The sequence below is a fragment of the Hippocampus bargibanti genome, linkage group LG01 (genome assembly GCF_051943395.1).
Source record: "Hippocampus bargibanti isolate YZ-2025 linkage group LG01, ASM5194339v1, whole genome shotgun sequence".
Lineage (NCBI taxonomy): Eukaryota > Metazoa > Chordata > Actinopteri > Syngnathiformes > Syngnathidae > Hippocampus > Hippocampus bargibanti.
The window spans coordinates 34,134,574-34,155,685 of record NC_142734.1 but is presented as its reverse complement, the minus strand read 5'-3'; the positions used below and the strand labels follow the sequence as shown (position 1 = coordinate 34,155,685).

At 39.5% G+C, this 21,112-nt stretch overlaps 1 protein-coding gene across 2 annotated transcripts in view; it reads left to right on the top strand.

Annotated features, from left to right (window-relative positions):
• The window catches only part of LOC148904006 (MICOS complex subunit mic25a-like), a 35,203-nt gene that overhangs the window by 10,231 nt on the left and 3,860 nt on the right, over nt 1-21,112 (top strand). For both annotated transcript variants that reach the window (XM_089012621.1, XM_089012613.1), the window contains 4 exons: nt 7,479-7,562; nt 9,885-9,955; nt 12,811-12,946; nt 19,028-20,126. In XM_089012621.1, the coding sequence (XP_088868747.1) occupies nt 7,479-7,562; nt 9,885-9,955; nt 12,811-12,946; nt 19,028-19,051 (315 nt within the window). In that variant the 3' untranslated portion in view covers nt 19,052-20,126. The remainder of the gene's footprint in view (nt 1-7,478; nt 7,563-9,884; nt 9,956-12,810; nt 12,947-19,027; nt 20,127-21,112) is intronic.

Genomic DNA, 21,112 nt, shown 5'->3' with positions numbered 1-21,112 from the left:
GCGGCGAACATAATGGCTCAACATTCACACGCCGTGAATACCCAAGCTGGTGAAGATGCATTGTGTTTGCCTTTTTGGTTACTTTTCTTTGAATGTGTCATTTTAATTTAATGGTCAATTATGAACGCATCCTGACAGTATTAATGTTTGATATTTATTACAAGTGCATATGTGTTTTTGAATTGAGTTTTAGACCGTCACAATGAATTGGTGATGACTAGATCTTCAGGTGGACTATCATTTGAATGAAAATGTTGTTTTTGTAGCCGATTGGATACTTACTAAATGGAAGAAAGCAGGAATGGATTATAGACTCTGTTATTAAATTGGTCTCAACACACCAGCATCATTTAAAATAGATACTGCCTCTTCCTTGTAGGGTTTTCCGTCGAAGCAAAGTCCCGGTGGTCAAATCTGGCCCCCCCAAATCATTTTATTCGGGGCGCAAAAGCAAATCAAGCATGTCAAGTGCCATGATGCTTGCTAAAGTCCAAACCAAAATTTCAAATTGTCGTATGTAAACCACAATAACACTCATTATTCTTGAAAACAAGTTATTCATGAATTTGCTAAGCATTCTGTATCTATAATGTGGAGGAAATGAAACATTCTAATAGTTTCAGAACGGCCCTCGCGAGGAAACTAAGTACAAGATGGACTGCGGCAAAAAAAAAATAGTTTGACACCCCTGTTGCAGGTGATACTAAATGGCAACCATCTTTGACAGATTTTGCATTTTACCCCTGGCAGTGACCATCTCGCTCCTGAAACTAAGGTGGTCTCATGGTTCTCAAATAGCTTCATGCCTTTATATTTTGTAGTTTCCCTGTGCTTAAGTAGCCTTTCATCGGTCCTTCCTCTCCCAGTCCAAAAACACGCATGTTCAGTTCTGTTGTCTATAGGACTAAATGGTTGTTAATATCGATTTATCTGCTCTTTGACTCATCCGACACATCGTTAGCGAAGGCAGCCTCCCACCCGTTACTCTCCCTGGACACACACACACACACACACACACTCTGGACCCGCCATGTGGATTTATGTGCGGCTGTCTTCTGCTTTTTTTATTGTCTGACAAGTGGAAAATTACATTAAATCACATTAAGTACAGAGTCTGGTGTATTTTCCGTGGACAAATGTTTGCTTATCCCCGCGATAATACAAAGTACCATGAGGCATCTATGAAACAGGATAAATTATACAGAGTGGAGAAGGTTCACTTCAAACATGAAAATGTTGGAGCCCTTTACTTATGGTCAAAATATCTCAACACATGCTCAAAATCTGAATTGAAATTTACAGAAGCGTTTTGATATGTAATTAATTAAAATACATTTCCATTTCTACAATGAAAAATAAAGGTCAGGGGGCCATTGTTTTTTTTTTCCAGACCATTTTAATTTGCTCATGATAATTCAAAATTCCTACGACAATTCTTTATTTATTTTTTGTTTTAATTACATTTTAACATGCACATTATTTTAGTTTATTTCATTAACAAAAGGGCACCAACAGCGTTGACCCTGCAGGTGTGTGTGTCTGAGTGGGTATGAGTCATACATGTTTTAATTGGCTCATATGAAACTATCTTGTGATATAATTATGTTACGAACAATTGTCTATTGGATGGCACCCTCCCGTCACTCACCATTTGTCTTAGAGCACTCTTCACAATCTAGTTTTGCTTTTGTTCACTTCTGAAATGATTAGCAATGTTTGCCCTGGAATGCCCAATAGTAACTTCAAACAAGACACATAGTGTGTCAGAAGCGATAAAGGAGGCATCTGGTTTACTGCAGCAGTGATGAATTGGGACACCTCTTAGATCCGTGGCTTCCATTTCAAGGAAGATGGGACTTGCACTTTCACTCGTGTCCATCAATCTGTCAGTGAAGCTGCAGTGGTAAATTGATCCAGATGTTTCCTTCGATTGGACTCACCTACCTACCTTGTTTACATTTAATGACGTGTCGTCAGCTGCAGATCCGGCAGCATCTGAGTCGGGGAGCGCATTCAGACTTTGGTAATGGGTGTGAACGAAACAGCTGTGTACACGCTTAGAGAAAAGCGAGCTGATGCAGATGGGGACAAGCTTCATTACCATGCCTCATATTAGCTGGTGAATGGCATCATGTTTTATCTTGTACTCCTCCGACTACTAATTTAGTGAAATATATTGCATCTCTGTGGGATTAGGCTATTTAAGTGAATACAAACACGTTAAATGTGTCTGTTCACTTGAATTTCAATTGAAGGCAATGGTTTTTGTGGAATATACTGTATATGCTTGCACATGATTCGAATATTTCATTGTATGTATTTATTTAGGATTGATAAGTAAGAGTTTTATTCCATCTCAGCACAATGCTTACAATCAGTGAGGACATCAAGTACCGTCCAAGGGCCAATGGAAAGAGGGAAAAACTAGATAAATATTGATTTTTCTTACTTGACTTTTCTTACTTGATGGGAATTCAAATTTTTAAGAAATAAAATAATAATTCACAATACTGGTGCACAGTAGAGACGTGTATTCAATGTATGAATTGCCCCAAAGTTAGAGATTTGAGCCCAACTGTTCAGTCACAGTAATTGATGACATCTTTGATTACACCTTCTCTGCTTTGTGTGACAAGAGAAGGCCAAATTGTATGCCTTGCTTTTTTCTGCTTTTTGTAGTGGGAGAATGTGTTGCAAATTTCCCCATTGTGGGACTATTAACTCATTCACTGCCATTCACAAATGTATTCTGGAATTGAAAAGATGATGTAGAGCGCCATTCCCGAATTTGTCTGGGTTTTTTTTTTCTTCACGCTTGGGTGCCGATAAAGCGCTGGCCATGGCCTCTGGCAATGTTTTCTTCTTTTCCACAAGGGGTCAGCATTTCCATTTTTTTCCATGTTAACGCTTTGTTCCAGCTTCAGCTGTTATTAAAGCACTATGTAAACCAATACGCAAGTATTGCATTGTATTTTGGACAGCCCTCATTTCAAGCTCATATAACTCCAGACCCCTATAATTTAGGAGTTAACTTTTTTTTTCTTGATGAAAGAAGAGAGGGTGTGGTTGCGTCCTGGAATTCAAGTTACAATGACAAAAACCCTGGTATTGGAGTGGACACATTTTTGGACATGTCTAGCAGTGACTGAGTTAAAGTCTTTGTTATTGTTGTACACAATTTTGAAGCTTCCCCACTTATGAGCTGTGGTTGGTGGTACTTCAGGAGTCACCAATCGCATGACAATTGGGAAACATTTCGGGGGGAATTTCTTTGTCATTATTATAAAGCGATTCAGTGCTGAGAAGGACTCTGAGATAACTAACCCAAACCAAAGGCATGCATTACTCTTGAGAGTGGCTGTGTACTAAGAAGGAGAGTATGCTCCGCTCATTAGCTCATTGAATCCCATTTTCACTAGAGCAAACCACACAATCCCAGCGGTTTTACTGAATTTTGACTTATTTGCAAGGCCCACAGATTATTGTTTACTTTTGGGATGTAAACTTGCTGTCTGCCAAAAGAAACATGAGATTCTTTTTTTCCCAGCTGCAAAATAGTAATAAAAATATTTATCTTTTTCCATTCTTTAGCAATCAATATGATCAACATTGCGTCAGAGGCTGCGTCAGAGACCTCTCCATGGCACAAAAATGAATACATTTCAAAAAATTTATGAATAGGCTTTGTATGCTGCCTGGTTTTCAGAACGTATCAAATATCATGTGGAGTGAATGGGTAAATCGATGAATGCAACCAGCATTCGTACAATGTGTCCCCGGTTTGAAGCCTTTTTTTTCTCAAGGCTGAAGAAGGGCTAAACAGTTTCCTGACATGGCTATAGCCTCTGGCTCTGCTGTAGCATCATGCATATAAGAAGGAGAATTTAAAGAGATAGAGGAGCAATGGAGGGAGGGAAAAAATGGGAGTGCCGTGGCGATAACTGGGGCTATAGTGGAGGGGAAAACTGAACAAAGGGGCAAACGGGAGAGGAAGAGACTGAGGTGCTGATAAGTCAACATCTGTAACGATAATTGTAATCTGTTGGAACCGATATGGCAGTGGGGATGCGTGTGTGTAGAGGTTACCGTTTGGCTTTTATGATGATGCATTGTTCTATGAATTGCTCAGCAGCGACCCAGCAGCAGCCAGAGCAAATTCTGGATTTATTTTCCCTTTTTTCCCCCTCTAATATTTAACGTGACTATGTTTGTCTTTGAACAAGATTGTTATCAAATCCATATAAGTCTAACAATTGATTTAAAAAAAAAATAGATCTTTAGCACAGAGAAATAATTGTTTCATTATACCTATTTGAATGTAGTGTAATGGGAATTTGTAAATGTTGATTCTGCTGCTGACTAAAAACTGCAATTACTTAAAAAAAAGCTTAAAAGAAAAATACTATTGCTATGAGGTATTTATTTTGCAAACCTGAAATTGGTTGTATTCCATTTTGTTAAGTGCAGATGCGACCGCAATTACTGTTAAAATGTTTTATTCAATATTCCAATACACTTTGTGTCGAATATTAAAAAATATTCTATTTTTCTTTGTGGGGAACTCAACATACATAATGTGTCCCAAACACAGCCTGATATAATCACTCCATATCACTCCCTAAAAATTTAGAAACATGTTTTCCTTGACATCATTGAAGCTTCAACAACCAAGTGGAAGTTTTGACACGATTATTGTTGCCTCAGCAGTCATTCGTAATAATTAAGATGCTGCAATTGTTCTGATTCTTGTTTCTTTTTTAATTTATACAATTTGCACTTGCATTTAAAAAATGTCTTATCTACTGGGGCAGCATTGAATGGGCTAATCTGTTTATGGAAAATGAGAAGCTGTAAAAGAAAAAAAACCTTAATGACCCAGTTGTTGTTCTTCCTTCTCTGTGTGGCTGCCTGTCGTAATTACCAGTCTGATTATTATAAAGTGCTTTTTTATTGTCTAACTGGAAGCTATGCGTTAAATAAACCCAGCGGAGTAAATACTGATATGGGGAGAACTGGGAAAAAGGCGAACAGACTGCTGGTTTTTATCAGATGGTAACACCACACACGCACACGCACGCATGCAGACACACACGCACACACATACACTGGGAGGGAGAGATGGAGTCTTATTTATTTTGATGACTATCACAATGCAAATGCTAATTGCATGCACCAGAACAACGGTCACCAGATTTCTTGCTTATTCTAAGCTTGTCAAAATCGAGAGATATTTTTACAGGATGTTTGCATCACTTCACTCGACTTAACTGTTGAGATCATTGCAACGAGTAGAAATTGAAATGTCATTCAGTATATTTTTGCCTGGAAAGGCTGAATTCCAAAATCCATTATTGTCCGACAATGTCGGGGCAAAATATTTTGAGGTTCAAGACACCATACAAATTGTGCTTTGTAAGTCCAAGTCATATATGATAACTTGTATTTTACTGTAAATATAGTTTAGTGACATTTAAACTTGATCACATCAAATCCTCCCCATGTACCATATTTTCCAGTGGATAAGGTGCACCCAAAAGCCTTCATTTTCTTCAAAAGATGACCCTGCGCCTTATACGCAGGTGCACCTTGTATGTGAAGTATCATATTTTACGGAATATAAGGCGCACCTCAAACAAATTCCGCATTTTCAACCTTTTTCCATGTATAAGGCGGACCGGACTAGAAGACGCACATTCAATGAATGAAAAAAGTTTTCCAAATATAATATATAAATATAGAAAACATTTCCAAACATAGGACATGTTTCATGAAGTTTCTGTGTATAACGCACAACACATAATAAGGCTCTACCGTAGAAGCCGTGGTTATGTTTTATGTATCCCAACATGGACCCAAGCACCACTTCTTGTACAGGGGGAAATGGAGTCGGTGGCTGCTGACAGTAGTTGCGAACCCTTTTGTGGCTCATTGTTACTTCACATATAAGGCACACCTACGGAAAGGCGCAGGCTCATCTTTTGACGAAAATGAAGGCTTTTGGGTGCGGACATTACGGTAATATTGAGCCACAACAGGTCTGGCAACTACTGTCAGCAGCCACCGACTCAATTTCCCCCAATAGAAGAAGTAGTGCGTACCCCAGCATCTATTATAGGGCCTTATGTGATGTGCCTTATAAAACTTTTATATATTTATATATTATATTTGAAAAACTTTTTTCATTCATTGGGGGTGTGTCTTATACTCCGGTGCGCCTTATACACCGGAAAAGACGAAGTTTGTCGAGATCCTCTTCATCTCCTTTAAAGAAAGTGGGCTCCCCATTTTCTGTGTGCATATGCTGTGTGCGTGAATGTGTACGTGTGTCGAGTCTTGCCTGGTTGCCTCTTATCTGCTGGAGACTTGCAGATCCCTGCAGGGACAACAGGGGAGTCGTATCATTCACTCTCATTTTCCTTTCTGGCTGGAAATTAAATCTGGAACAACACAGTAGGCATACTGATTGGAAGAGTGTGCTGACTTTTATTTCAAGGCGTTGTAACTAATCTCCCTGGCATAAACTCTTGTCTTGAATATTGAACTGACACATGAACTCTTTTAGTCCCTTACTCACCGTCTATACTTGATGCACCTTGACTGTGGACCCATAAGCCCCGTCTTTTTTTTCTTGCATCGGTTTGTTTATACGACACCTCTGATTTGATTTGGTATTCAACAGCCCTGATAATTATGATGTATCTTCTTCCGTCTCTGTGTTTGTGTGTGTGTGTGCATTTCTGTAGACTTGCCCTGATGCTTTATACTGCGACAATAGTCCTACTTTAACAAAATCAGAGCATCCACATACATGTTACCAGGTCCTTTAAATAGGTTTGATCAAATATTCCTGTTCTTTCCAGGCATACCTATTGTTATTGCTTAACCATGAAAGGTGTCTTGTGTTGCGAATATGAACATTATCCATGTACCTCTTTCATTATGACATATGTAGATGTAATTTTATTTTGATGAGGTGGTTACTTGCCCCGTATGCCTGCCGCAAATTATTATTTTAATAATCAAGTAATCTACCCATGCATATCCAACTGTGTTGGGCGGTTTATGTGCCTTTACTGAAACCTTCACGAAAGGAAATATATTTTGGGTACACAAAACGGACACACAGTTTGTGTGCGTTTGTGCACGTGTGTGCTATTCGAGTGAGCATGCAATTTAGCGCCCGCTATTTGCGATCTTGTGACTTTAAGGCCCTTATTGTGTCTTTTTGGCAGCTGACAAATTGATTCTACAAAGTGCGACAGTCAGCAGTGTTTCTCTGTGTTTTTCAAAAGTACGATGGCTGCATCTCAACAATCAGCTCTGGGTTACATGAAATACATGGATCATTTCAGAGGCATTTTATTTTGATTTCATGTTGAGTCTTTGGGTTTGTTCAGACTGGTTTATTACTGACTGATCCACCATAGAGCACTTAGTGTTTCATCAATGTTTTTGTGTCTGTGTTTGTTATCATTCAGGCTCAAGAGCTTCAGAAGAAAGAGTTACGACTGGAGGCGCTGGATGCATTCTACAAGGAGCAAGTAGCACTCCAAGAGAAGCGGGTGAGTCAACTTACGATAAGATAAGAAAACCTTTATGTCTCACAATGGAGAAATTCCCAATTTGCAGCGGCAAACTTATGAAAGGGAGAAAGTAGTGCGGGTGTATCAGTCTCCGGCTGAAGGGGGTACACAGTGCTGTCTCGTCTAGGGAGGGCGTGGATATGTCCATCATAGCTTTTCGCTTGGCTAGCATCCTCCCATTGGCCACCTCCTTCAGAGTGTCCATGGAGCAGCCCAGGACAGAACTGAACATACAGATATTGATGACATTTCAGGGACTTCAATTTTACACAAAACAAAACTCGACAAACAAAGTAATTTAGCACAGCTCTGCAAACGTGAAAGATCAGAGATTTTAGCAACAGTCGCCCACTGCAGGGAGCCATTTTATTTGTGCTTGTTCCCTTTCAACTGTCTGACATTTGCTGGAGTGGAAAAAAAGGTTTATTTTCATTGAAGTCTCAGCCTCACCGGGTGCCAACCAATAAGAACCTTTGCATGGCCTTTTGTTGCCAAGCAATTCCTTCACATCCCACACGAAAAAGTCCTTTTATCACATAAAAAGAAAAAGTCTCCACAGTCCTGTTCAAATGTCACATTTTGGTAATGTGAAATCTGATAACAATATATTGTTTCCACCATTAAGATAACATGCATAAAAACGAACATCTGAATTGAAAAACATGCTCAACACTTTCTGTGCAACAATAAAAATGTGATACTGCATTGTTCACATGATATATGGATCTTTTTGCTCTGGATCAAATCATTCAATGATAGAGGACTGCCGGTACGAATGCAAAGAAGAATAACAGTGCTACCTATAAATAAATAAATCAATACACAGATAGCCAAATAAATAAATTACAACATAAAACAAATAAACAAAACATAAAAAACAAATACATACATAAATAAATATGTAAATAAAATAAATACATACCGTCCACCCAAAAACAATTGGAGTATGGTCATTCTCTTTGTCTCTGTACAAAGTATAGGAAAGAAAATTGGATTTCAGATCAAAATATTAGTATTGGGCAAAAATTGCAACTTTCATTTTATGCTAACACCATATGTGATACACATCAAAACTTGCCCCTGGCCACCAGATCAGTGATCCCACTTGTTGTATTTGTGTCTTCAGCACGTTATCCCAGTGTCAGATGTGTGATTATTTATGAAAGTCTCATTAGCAACAGGTTTGGTATACACAGCCCCTAGAAGACTGGCTGGCTGGCATACAGGCGCTACAAGCTGTGTTTGCTTTCGGGCCTTGGATGTTTATTGATAGGCCTCTCTCCGGGTGCGGCCGCAAAGGACAGAAAGATGCAGAGAGCGAGCGCTTTTCTGCATTTTTACACGCGTTGTGTAATCAGGTGCGCGGCATGCCGACTGTACACATTTCTGTGCTTGTCCGCGGGGTTCAGTGTGGTTGCTTTACGACTCCAAAATCTCGCTGTGGTTTCGTCTGTTTGACTTTGCAAAATGTCATCATGAAAGGAGTTTAGCTGCACTGAATTAAAAAGAAATGTCAGCTTATTGCAGCTTTTCCTATTTTAGCAGTATCTTAACTACGTGTTTGGTTGCACAGTTTGGGATATGTTTCTAAAAGATTCCATTACGTTTGCCTTTAAAAAAAAATAGCTTTTGTTTTTTTACCTTTCCTCCACAATTGTTTCAAGAGTTTTCTCTCATGTTTTTTCCCCCACTATGCTTCCCTCTCAGCTGTTGTAGTTTATTGGTTAAATATTTGGAGAGAATGCTGGATGTGTACAGGCTTAAGCCATGTAGGTCAACAGAAGAGAGACTCCAGATGTTGTGGATTAGCACTGTTTCGTTTTATTTCCCCATATAGGATCGCATTTTTGGCTGAAAAGAAAAGAAATCCTTCATTATTATTTTCCTTTTTTCAAAATGTAAGAAAATAACGACCGATTTACAATTTTCGAGTGGCATTTTCAAAAATACATTTCATTTACTTATAAAGTGACAGGAAAAAAATAACACGACAAACAATTTCAGACCATGTTATTGTACCGCAAAGTTTGTCCAAGCACTCTTCACAAAGGTTGATGTTAGCACAGATTCCAATTCTAAAAAAATCCCATAAAAGGCCGCGTCGCTATATGGTTAAAATGATTTTGAAATTGTCGCTTCAAAGTTCATGGAGTGCTCTATGTGGTATTTCCAGTAATATGCAGTAAAATGCAAAGGCACTCCCAAAACTCCCAATTGGCAACAAAAAAAAAAACTTTTAACAACAATTAAGTTGACCCGACCTTGTGAAGTCAAGTGTTTTCTGTGTTTTTCGGTGTGTAGAATTTGGAGATTTATGAACAGAGCAAGGAGCAATTCCACCAAGCAGCATCCAAGACGGAATCAAACGTGAGGTAAGACGCATGCGCGCGCACTCACATGCATGCACACACACACACACACACACACACACACACACACACACACACACGCACACGCACACGCACACACGCACACGCACACACACAGATTTCATTTTCCATATTAGACCTCCAGGGCTTTGACACACACACTGACTCCACACAGCAAACTAATAAGCAGTAATAGACAAGGATCTGTTCTTTTCCTCATTTTATAACCGGTTAAATGCTCACATTCTCCAGAGCAAACCCGACTAATATGATAAGTGTATTTAATTGGCAACTTTAATTAAGCCGAGTTAAACAATATGCTCACTCCCTGTGGTCAGCATGTCTCACAGTGAGACTTTAATGAGCCACAGCCTGGGAAACGCTCACTAATTCTAAATGCTTGCGGTCACAGAAGAGGCCAGTCTTATGCTTGCTGCAAAACTTTCTGTCAGAAAACTAACAGTGCTTTCGAATAACCAGTCTCTGTGACTTCTAAAAAACAATATTAAATGTGACTAATTGAAAGAAAAGCCTTCATCGTGATAATGTGGAATTTCTCGATAGTCGTGGACTCTCGAAAGGTTCAACACAATCAATTCTAAGGGGTTTGTTCATTTTTGCTTGTTGATTTGAGTCATCCATCCAATTTATTAGTTCTCTATTGTATAGCGCTTTAACAACAACTCAAGCTGTAACAAAGTGCTAGCATGGACAATAGGCAAATGCTGCTCCCTCGTGGAAGGATAAAACCTTGCCAGAGGTCTGACCAGCGCTTTATCGGCACCCCCAGCAAGAAAAAACAAAACCCAAACAAATTCGGGAATGGCGACCCACGTCATGCTTTTCAATTCCTGAATAAATTCGGGAATAATAATAATAATAATAATAATAATAATAATAATAATAATAATAATAATAATACATTTTATTTCAAGCACCTTTCAATGCTCTCAAGGACACTTTCCAGTCACAGACAAGCAGTGAATGAGTTAAGGTACAGTAAAGTCTCGTTATATCGATATCGGATATATCAATAGTCCCGGTTATATCGATACTATTTCTATGCACGCACAGAGAAAATTACATGCAAACAGGGTCGGATATATCGATAGTCCCGGTTATATCGATATTTTTTCGGACTCCCTTGAATATCGATATAACGAGACTTTACTGTAATTCCAAAAGTCTTAGAACAATGTATTTTTCCGCCCTTAGTGGACTGTCTGGGACTAACATGCCCATTGAAAGATTGTTTTCTGACTGCAAAGAGAAGATGCAATGACGTGAGACGTTTTTCAGGCGCAATCGTGGCAATGAACAACCGATAGCTTCACAACCGATTGACCAAATAAAAGCACCCACAATGCAGTGTCATTAATCGACCGCCTCGATAGCGCTAGCTGCTGAATTGTTTTAAATAATGATCAACCCACCCGCCCCCCCATTAGTCCACTTACAAGTTAAAATAACATCAGCTGTAATGAGCTTCAAAAGCCCATCAATGCCAGAAGGAAGAAATGATCGAGGACACCTGAGCTTCTTGCCACGTGTAAGATGGAGCCCTTTGGACAGCCTTCGGGTTGTTGTAACTTGTAGGACAGCTTTACCGCCTCTGTGGCTGGAGTCATTTTATCTTCAGGCGATATTATTAATAAGCTCCCTCCGCTATCGGGAGACTTTGGCTCCACCGATGAAGGCCATTTATTTTAAATTAAAGGACAGCTACTTATCTTGGGCAGCTTCATCCTTTGCAGGAGATAAAAATGCCTCTTTGGTTTTCTGCCAATATGACGTGTGAAAAGTGAGAGGAAAGTAAGAAAACTGATAGAACCCCAAAATCCAAAGCTTAAACAGAACAAAAGCTCTCTGACAGGCAGTCATCATTCCAAAACGTAGAGAATAACAAAAACGGACCTTTCCTTTGTCACTTCTCATCTTTGATCTCGCTGCCTTCCGTCTTCATTTTCCTTTCAGCTCGCAATATTGTTCGCGCGTTGATGAACTTGAGCTGTTGTTTTGGCCGATATGACGAACATGGCGCACACGGACATGGTTGTACTGTAATTAAAATGCGAGGGGTCATTGCATCCTCTGGGTATGAAAACGAAAGGGCCCTTTAATTTGTTTTCCAATTAAATTTATCATTCAAAGCTCTTCTCAGAATTGCCGAGCCTATGCTCTAATTGGATGCGTTGGCACACTGGACAACGGGTTTCTCCGTGTGTATTTTTGTCTCCGATGAACTTGAACAGTATCTGCGCGTGGTGTGTCACGACTGTAGGCGTATGTAACTTGTTGGTCTCCGCATCAATCATTCAATCTCCATGAGAATGATGCACCCAGCCAGCAAACCTGTCAAAGTTAACAATCACACAGATAGACGGGCAAAAACCAATTATGATACAACCCACATAGCTAATTAAGCGTGGCTAATTCAATCTCTCCAAGCACTCTTTTCTGCTCTATTTGATCAAAATGATCCTTTCCTCTCAATTAAATGTGTTTTAGCGTTTAATTGCATGATTTACCACCAATCGCATACTGTAGCATCTGCACCAACAGTTGCTGAACGTGGATTGCCGTGACATTTTTATTTTTATCTGTTTGACCTCAATCATCGAGTCGCTTCAGTATAAATGCTTTGTCTTCCCTGTCTGCCCTGTACTAAGTGGAAGGAATTTAACGAAACATTGAAGTTGATGTCACGTGAAGACTGGGGATTATTTTGCTATCTGTGTTTGACCAATCATGGAAAAATGCCACAAAATCATAATCTATCTCCTATTTCTGTGAACAAAAGTCACTTATTTTGGATTAAAACAGCCTGTTTATCTTTTTTTTGTGTGTGTCTGTCATAGGTTCCGGAATACCGCCGCTGTATGTCCTGGCCTACAGGCTCAGGTTTTATCTTGCTACAAGGAGAACGGACGGCAAACTCTAAAATGTTCAGACCTGGCCAAAGAATACATGCGATGCATAAATGCGGCAAAGAGGGTAAGCACGTTCTTGAATTTAGCGTTTAGGCTGATTATCTTATTGAACATTTAGCCAAACTTTTACTGTCTGACTTTGCAAATCTACAAAGATCGTTCTCTGGCATCGATTAATTTCTCAAGTCATTGTATACATATATGTTTCTGATGTATAAGGCGCACTGGACTATAAAGCGCACCCCCAATGAATGCTGTATTTTCAAACTTTTTTCCATACATAAGCTTTTTTCCATATGTAATGCACACCGGACTATAAGGGATGAATGAATGGCATGTTTAAAAAATATTTTCCTTATATAAGGTACACCACAATATAAGGCACTATAGTAGAGGCTGGGGTTGCATTTTATATATATATCAACATGGACCGCACACTACTTCTTCTACATGGGGGAATTGGAGTGGGCAGCTGACAATAGTTGCCAGACCAGTTGCTGTTCAATATAACTTCACATATAAGGCACACTAGCGGCATATACACCGGGAAATACGGTACTATATTTTCCGTGTATAAGGCGCACCCCCAATGAATGTTGTATTTTCAAACTTTTTCTATACCTAAGGTACACCAGACTATAAGGCGCAACTTCAATGAATGAACAAAGTTTTCCAAATATAATATATAAATACAGTAAAGTCTCGTTATATCGATATCGGTTATAACGATAGTACCGCTTATTACGATATTATTTTCATTTCCCTTGCACATTTCTAGTCTTTTTATGTATAATTAGTACCGTTTAGTACGATACCCGGTTGTTACGATAATCCGGTTATTACGGTGCTCCTTTTCATCCCCCGCCGGCCATTTTTGTTGTTTACATCGATATATCCGTCGCGCCATTGGTCAACTTGGTCACGTGTCTTGTTACTTGAGCAGCTCTCCCGAGCAGACGCCATTTTCAGACGGCAGCTCGTGTGTATCAGACGGCTGCTCGTGTGTCTTCAACAATGGACTGTTTTGGATGCCATCAGAGCAATTTCCAAAGCGTGGAGCACGGTGTCCGAAAACACCATCAAGAACTGCTTCCGTCACTGCAAATTTGAAAATCCAGGGTGCAGTGAGGAAACATCTGCAGCTAACGAAGAGGATGACGACAACATTCCTCTTGCAGTGTTGGCTGAAAAGCTAAAAGTCGCCGACATTGCATCGTATGTCGCAGTCGACAAAGACATTGCGACATTCTCAAGCTCATCAGATGCGGATATCGCAGCAGAGGTCAAAGCCAAGTATGCCACAGTAGATTCCCGTGATGATGATGATGCTGATGACGATGAAGAAGTAGCGACTGAATGCACACCTTTTGCAACTTCGACAAAAGCGTTGCAAGGGGTTGCGGACATGCGATCTTTCTTTGAATCCGTAGAAAATGCATCCGGTTTTTTAGAAGCGTTAAACAAGATGGAAGTGTTCATATTAAAATATAAAAATGGGAAGCAGAAGAAGATTGATGACTTTTTTAAATAGCTTACATACATACTAATTGCAGTGTTATGTACATGTACTGTTACATGAATGCAAGCGTTTTTTGCAACAATGTTTGTTGTTTTGTCTGCTGAAGCGTCATGATTTTGAAAATGACTGTACATTCCATACTGTGCATTAAAGGGCAACCAACATCACTTTTTGAGTTTCTTGAGTCAGTCAAAAAGCTGTTGTAACGTCACCGCTGCGCGCCGGCATTCTATTCAGGCACTCTCGAACGTCACGTAAGTTATGTAAACGTTGCAGTTTTGGTTTTTCATCCATGTACAGTATTTAATTGTGTTGCATCCAGATATCTTTATTGTTTGCAACAATCACTGTTTTTCATATGATTGTACATGCTGGCGTTCGTGGCTTCGTGTGAATAGAACTTGACGATTTAGCATTGGTTGGTTGCATTTTTGAAAGGAAATAGTCATTAAAAAGTGTAAAGACGTTTTTATTTTATGCACAACTTTATTTTTCACTTCATTACTGTACAAAAAACATGTTAGATACGCAATCCATGAACCCAATGATGAAATTACATGCCATAACAAAGATGCCGCATTTACGCACCCCCCCCCCCCCCACAGGATCGGATATATCGATAGTCCCGGTTATATCGATATTTTTTCGGATTCCCTTGCGTATCGATATAACGAGACTTTACTGTATATAAAAGTTTTTCAAATATTAAGCACGCCGTATTATAAGGCGCTACAGTAGAGGCAGGGGCTACACACTATTTCTTCTATGGGGGAGGAAATGGAGTCGGTGGCTGCTGACAGTAGTTGTGTGACCTGTTCACAATATTACTTCACATATAAGGTGCATGGGCGTATAAGGGGCTTGGTCATCTTTTGAAGAAAATGAAATGAAATGCAAAAGATGATAGATGATTTGTTTTCTTCTTGCTGTGTTTGAAACTCCCACATATACTGTCAGTAGTTTGTTTGTATATTTTTGGGGATTTTTTTTTATCAGCTTCACAGCAGGCTAAAGGACAATCATGCACATTACCCTGGTTTTTCCTGTACGGTGACACTTGAACCTGTTCAAAGTGGTGTTGATGCGTGCGGTACACTGTATACCAAATGACACAGGCCCTGCCGAGATAGATGAGCCAGACAACCCCTGCTAGTCATTATCCTCAGGGAGGCTGAGTCTGACATGAAACAGTGATATAACTCAAACACAGTGTCTGGACACTCAGCGGGATGCTCCTGGCATTTATCCGCAGCCTTAGATGTAAATGAATGCACCACACTTTGAGCTGCACAGTCTGATGCTGTTTGTGAGTCTTTTAGGGCCAATCTCATCAGATTCGATTCGCTGTAGATCAATGTCTGTGGCCAGGCTATCACAGTGGAAGGAAGGAAAAAAGAACATACAGACCCGCTCAATGTGAGAAGCATAGAAGAGATGATAAAGAGTTGCTATGTTTAATGAGTTTAACCCTTTCAGGCACCCCCCCCCCCCCCAACCGGATAACAAGATAAGATGTCCGCTGTAGTAACATCTGTCTTTTAAAATGTTAAGCAAAGGCAGAAGAAAAGACCTGGCTTGAGCTGAAAAATTAAAAAAGTATGGAACAAAGTAAAATGTATTATTTTTCACGCAAACAGAATGTAATTTAATTGTGATTGTATTGTAATGACTCCGTAATCTAGTCGAGGATTCTCTTCCATTAAATAGTTTTCCAACCAATGATCTCTTTGACCATCATGGCTTGGGACCACAAATATTGATTCTCCCGTCATGCCCAAATAACACTCACTTTCTTTTATTTTCATATGTTTCACTTGTGATTTGCAAAATGAATATGGTCTTTTCACTCAAAAATGACTCTATCCAGCAATTAGCCGCTAGTTGTGCCATTGGAAATAAATTATTCTAAATCTTAACATGCTGCCAAGGTGTAGAAATTGTCTGTGAGTTGTACTATATGTAAAACTTTGATTTCTTGTGGTGTGAAAATCATGGGATATGGAAAAAGTTAAAATACTCTATTCCAGCGCAGATAGATCCACTTTCAAAGCAAACACCACACATGCTGAGTTTTCCGGAACATGCGCTCCGTGAATCTAAATGGTTATTTAAATATTCTTTTATATTCACCCCTTCCTCCCTCATTTCTTTGCACACAAGTCGTGCTGTTCCTGAGATCACATGAGCATGGCTACTGTGCCTGTCGATAATGAAGCAATCAAATGCAAAAAGATGAAGAAGACAAAATGTGATTGAAGTAAGGGACAAACAAATGAAATCATGAAAACAGTATGAGAAAAGAACAAAATTATTTGCACAGAAAAAGACAATACATGTGTTTGTCAGATGTCACAACCGGATTCAATATAAAATGTTAAAATGGAGAACAGCAAGAAAAAAAACATCAGGGAGGAAATAGTGCATACTAGACAAAATGATACTTAGTGGGTGGTTAACAGGTGGTTGCGTAAGTGTGCGACAGAATGAGAAAATTAAACATTAATGTGTCAGTCGCCAAATTTAGCAGATAAATGGTCCCGTATTAGAGTCCTGTGATACAACATCAATAAGAGTATAAGAAAGTTGGATTGGAATGTAACTGCTAAGGAAATATTGTTATAGCTTTGTCGTTTTTAACTCATTCACTGCCATCCACGAGTTTATTCGGGAATTGAAAATATGACATAGAGCGCCATTCCCGAATTTGTTCCGGTTTTGTTTTTTCATGCTTGGGTGCCGATAAAGCACTGATCATGGCCTCTGGCAATGTTTTTTTTCCTTTCTACAAGGAGGCAACATTTCCCTTTTTTGCATGTTAGTGCATTGTTCCAGCTTTAGCTGTTGTTAAAGTGCTAAAAAAACTGTATGTATTGCATTTTGGACAGCCACCCTCATTTCAAGTTTAGGTAATTCCAGACCCATACAATTTAGAAATTACCTCTTTTTTATGATGAAAGAAAATAAAAGGTTTCTAACACTGTATTGAATGTTTATGTTGTCCTAAAAACTCAATATTCTGTGGGTCCTGGAATTGGATTGACAATGACAAAAACCCTGGCACTGGAGTGGACGCATTTTTGCGCGTCTGGCAGTGAATGGGTTTAATTGTATTAAACATCATTATATATGTATAATCTATGATCTTCATTCCTGTGTGCCAAAGCATTGTATTGATTTTAAATCATTCAGTGCCATTCCCGAATTTATTTTGGAATTGAAAAGGATGACGTGGAGCACCATTCCCAAATTTGCTCGTGTTTTGGTTTTTCTTGCGTGGGGTGCGTTTCAAGCTTCGGTCAGATCTCTGGCAATGTTTTTTTCCTCCCAATGGGTGGCAGCATTTACCTTTTTTACAGCCGCCCCCACTTTCAATGCATATAACTACAGACCCATATAATTTAGAAATTAACTCTAGTCTAAGGTTTCTTACGCTGCATTGAATGTTGACGTAGTCTTAAAACTCAATATTTAGTGAGTCTTGCAATTTCAGTGGACACATTTGGCAGTGAATGAGTGAATTAACCACATGCTCCCTCAAATTTTCCTAAAATTATCACAGGGACGACTCAACTGTGTTAGTCGGCATAACAATACAAAAAATATATGTATTTGTCTGAAGCCCTGCAAATGTATAAACATGCCACCACTCTCCCAAACGTGAAATACGTCCACCTCCGGTCATCGTTCTTTTTTCATTTTCCATTCTTTTTATCATCCAGCCATCTTCCTGGCCTCATCCACCATTATCACTTCACTTTTTCCTTCCTCTTTTCTCTCCGCCCTTTTCTTGCTCTGCCGCGTGCTATCAAAAAAAGTCAAGTCTTTTTTCGAGACAGTGGCCTTCAGACACCTTGCGGCTTCCAACCTAGGAAACAAATAACAATTCAGCAGTGGAGTGGCACTTGTAATGCCCTCTGCGGTGAGGCATTTTCGTACACAAAGTGAACCTTGACCTTACAAGCACCAGTTTTAACCTTCTTTTCGACCCTGATAATCTGCTCGTAGCGTCATCCATACAACGCCTCATCGCACAAACACTTAATTCAGTCTGGATTCTGCCACCTTCACCACTCGAGACCCCCAGCAGGGATAAAAGAGGGCAACAGTGGGGGATTTTCACTGTTCTTTGTCGCATCCAAGCCACTGTATTATCAAAACAGTCCATTTTATACGCACTGTCCTTTTTTTGTCAAAGTCCTTTTGTCACACATTCCATCTGCCTCCTTTGTGATTGCAGCCCCGATTCAAACGCGTCATCCCAAAGAGATCAATTTTCTTTTCTCCTCAGGGCTTTCGTCAATAAATAAACAAGCGCCATTGCATTATTTTTGCCTTTTGTAGCTCTTCTGAAGGCTTTTATCTGGAACTTTCAAATAGGTTGCGTCATGCTTTCCAATAGTTTGTCGAGCTGCGACATTGTCCTTAATGTTTTCAGATTGATTTTTGGGGCTCTTTTGTCAAGTGAAATCGTCGTCCGTTTTGCCATTAAAGTTTCTCTTTGAGTGGGACATCCAAGTTTTTGAACAGTTCAATACAATCTAATTGAGGCTTTCTTCTTGTCAAGCAACCTGAAATTGTTTTTTATGTGTTTATTTTTAATTCTCAAATCATTTTTTCCCCTTTTAGAACCACCTGGTCAATCATGGATGAAGAAGGACAAAGGCTTTTACACTACTTCTCAGAGCATCCCTTCGATCGTGATTTTGTGTTGAATTCTGGGAGGTTGACGGTGCTCTCGGCATGGCTTGTTGTTGAAATGTTGTTTTTTTTTTTCTTGTATGCTATTCATTTGCAGTAATCAACCATTGAAAACATGCGATCATTCTACACTGCTTTTTTCACAGAAAAAAAAGAAAAAGAAAAAAGAGTGAGCGGGTTCGAGGTCTGTCTCGATATACTTTCAAATCCATCTTTTATGAGACCATTAGAGGTTTGGCCAATTTAAATGGTAAAGATTCATTCAAGGCTCTTTCATGCGCGCATGAATGTCAACTTGAGTTTGCATCCAGATTTCTACTGCTTGTCTAGCGTGGAAAAAAAGAATGTATGGGGACTGTGCATGGCGTTATTGTTAAATGGCAGCAATTTCAAGAGTGGTGGTTTTTCTATTTCACACAGTTTTGTGGACACATTGCCATCACTTTTGTACAAAAAAATCATCTATCATTTGATTCAATTTACCCACGGTTTATTTGGCCTTGGTTAACAGAATCCATCCTTGTCCGATTCGTCGTCGCAGTACAATGAGACGAAAGCTCCACTTCAATGTCACATAGTTTCATTGTCAAGTATTTTGGCATTTCTCATTTAAAATGATGGCGTTACAAACTTTTGTGAGCTGTCCTATCACACGTATGGATTTCTTCAAACCTGGAAGGCGTGAAAATATATATATTTTTGTGATTCATTGCCAAGGTTGATCCATCATGTCTTTTTGAATATGATTGTGTGTCATACATCTAAAAGTGAAACCAGTCCATTGAAGAACTGTTGTTAACTTATGATTTGTTTGCATATGATGGGACACTGTGACTTGCTATGAAGAATTAAAGCAGAAGAAGAATGTTAACATGTATTGATTTCAACTGATTTATTTTGGTAGGTGTTTCTTGGACCCTAGGCCTCTGGTCTTTGGGCAGCAGATGTCGGACACCCTGAACTGGTTGACAGCTAGTAGACAGGCACACATAGACAAACAACCATCCGCGCTCACACTCACACCAAGGTACAATTTGGAGTGTTCAATCAATATTCCATGCATGTTTTTGGAATGTGGGAGGGAATCGGAGTACCTAGAGGAAACCCACACAGGCACTGGGAGAATATGCCAACTTTACACACAATGCCACCCGTCCATCCATTATCTGACGCATATCCGAGGTCTGGTCGCGGGTGCAATAGCTTCAATCGGGAAGCCGCGACTTCCCTCTCCCCAGCCACTTCTTCCAGCTCTTCCTGGTAGATCCTGAGGTGTTCCCAGGCCAGCTCTGGTGACATAGTCATATATATATATATAGTGTCCTGGGTCATGCCCGGAACACCTCACCAGGGAAGCGTCCAGGAGGCATCCTAATCATGTTCTCTGGGTATCTGTCTTTACTTTTGACATTTTAAAATGTAGGAATGGCTTTCATAATTTCAACGTCATGAAATAATTGAGTTAAAAATATCATCATATGAGTTTTTCACTTGCGGAATACAGTAAAGTCTCGTTATATCGATATTCAAGGGAGTCCGAAAAAATATCGATATAACCGGGACTATCGATATATCCGACCCTGTTTGCATGTAATTTTCTCCGTGCGTGCATAGAAATAGTATCGATATAACCGGGACTATCGATATATCCGATATCGATATAACGGGACTTTACTGTATTTTAATTCTGTTTCCGTGCACCAATAATTTGTCACTGGGTAACTGATCTTTATAATAATCTCAATATTTGGATTAGTATAATGATTCGCTTGTAAATGTTTAAGTGGTCCAACTAAGCAAAATGTAATAAGGGTTGCAGTATTGTTTGCATTGGCTGCCACTGAAAGGAAACTAAAAAAATAACATTGCTGTCATTTTTTTGGGGGGAAGGAGAGGAGATGACGTTTTACAAATACCGTTATGATCATATCCTCTCCATATGCACCGTTTCCAGGCAGTTGACACCTGTAAGAAAACACCCCCGCTATGTGGAGGTGAGCACTTGTCTGAATT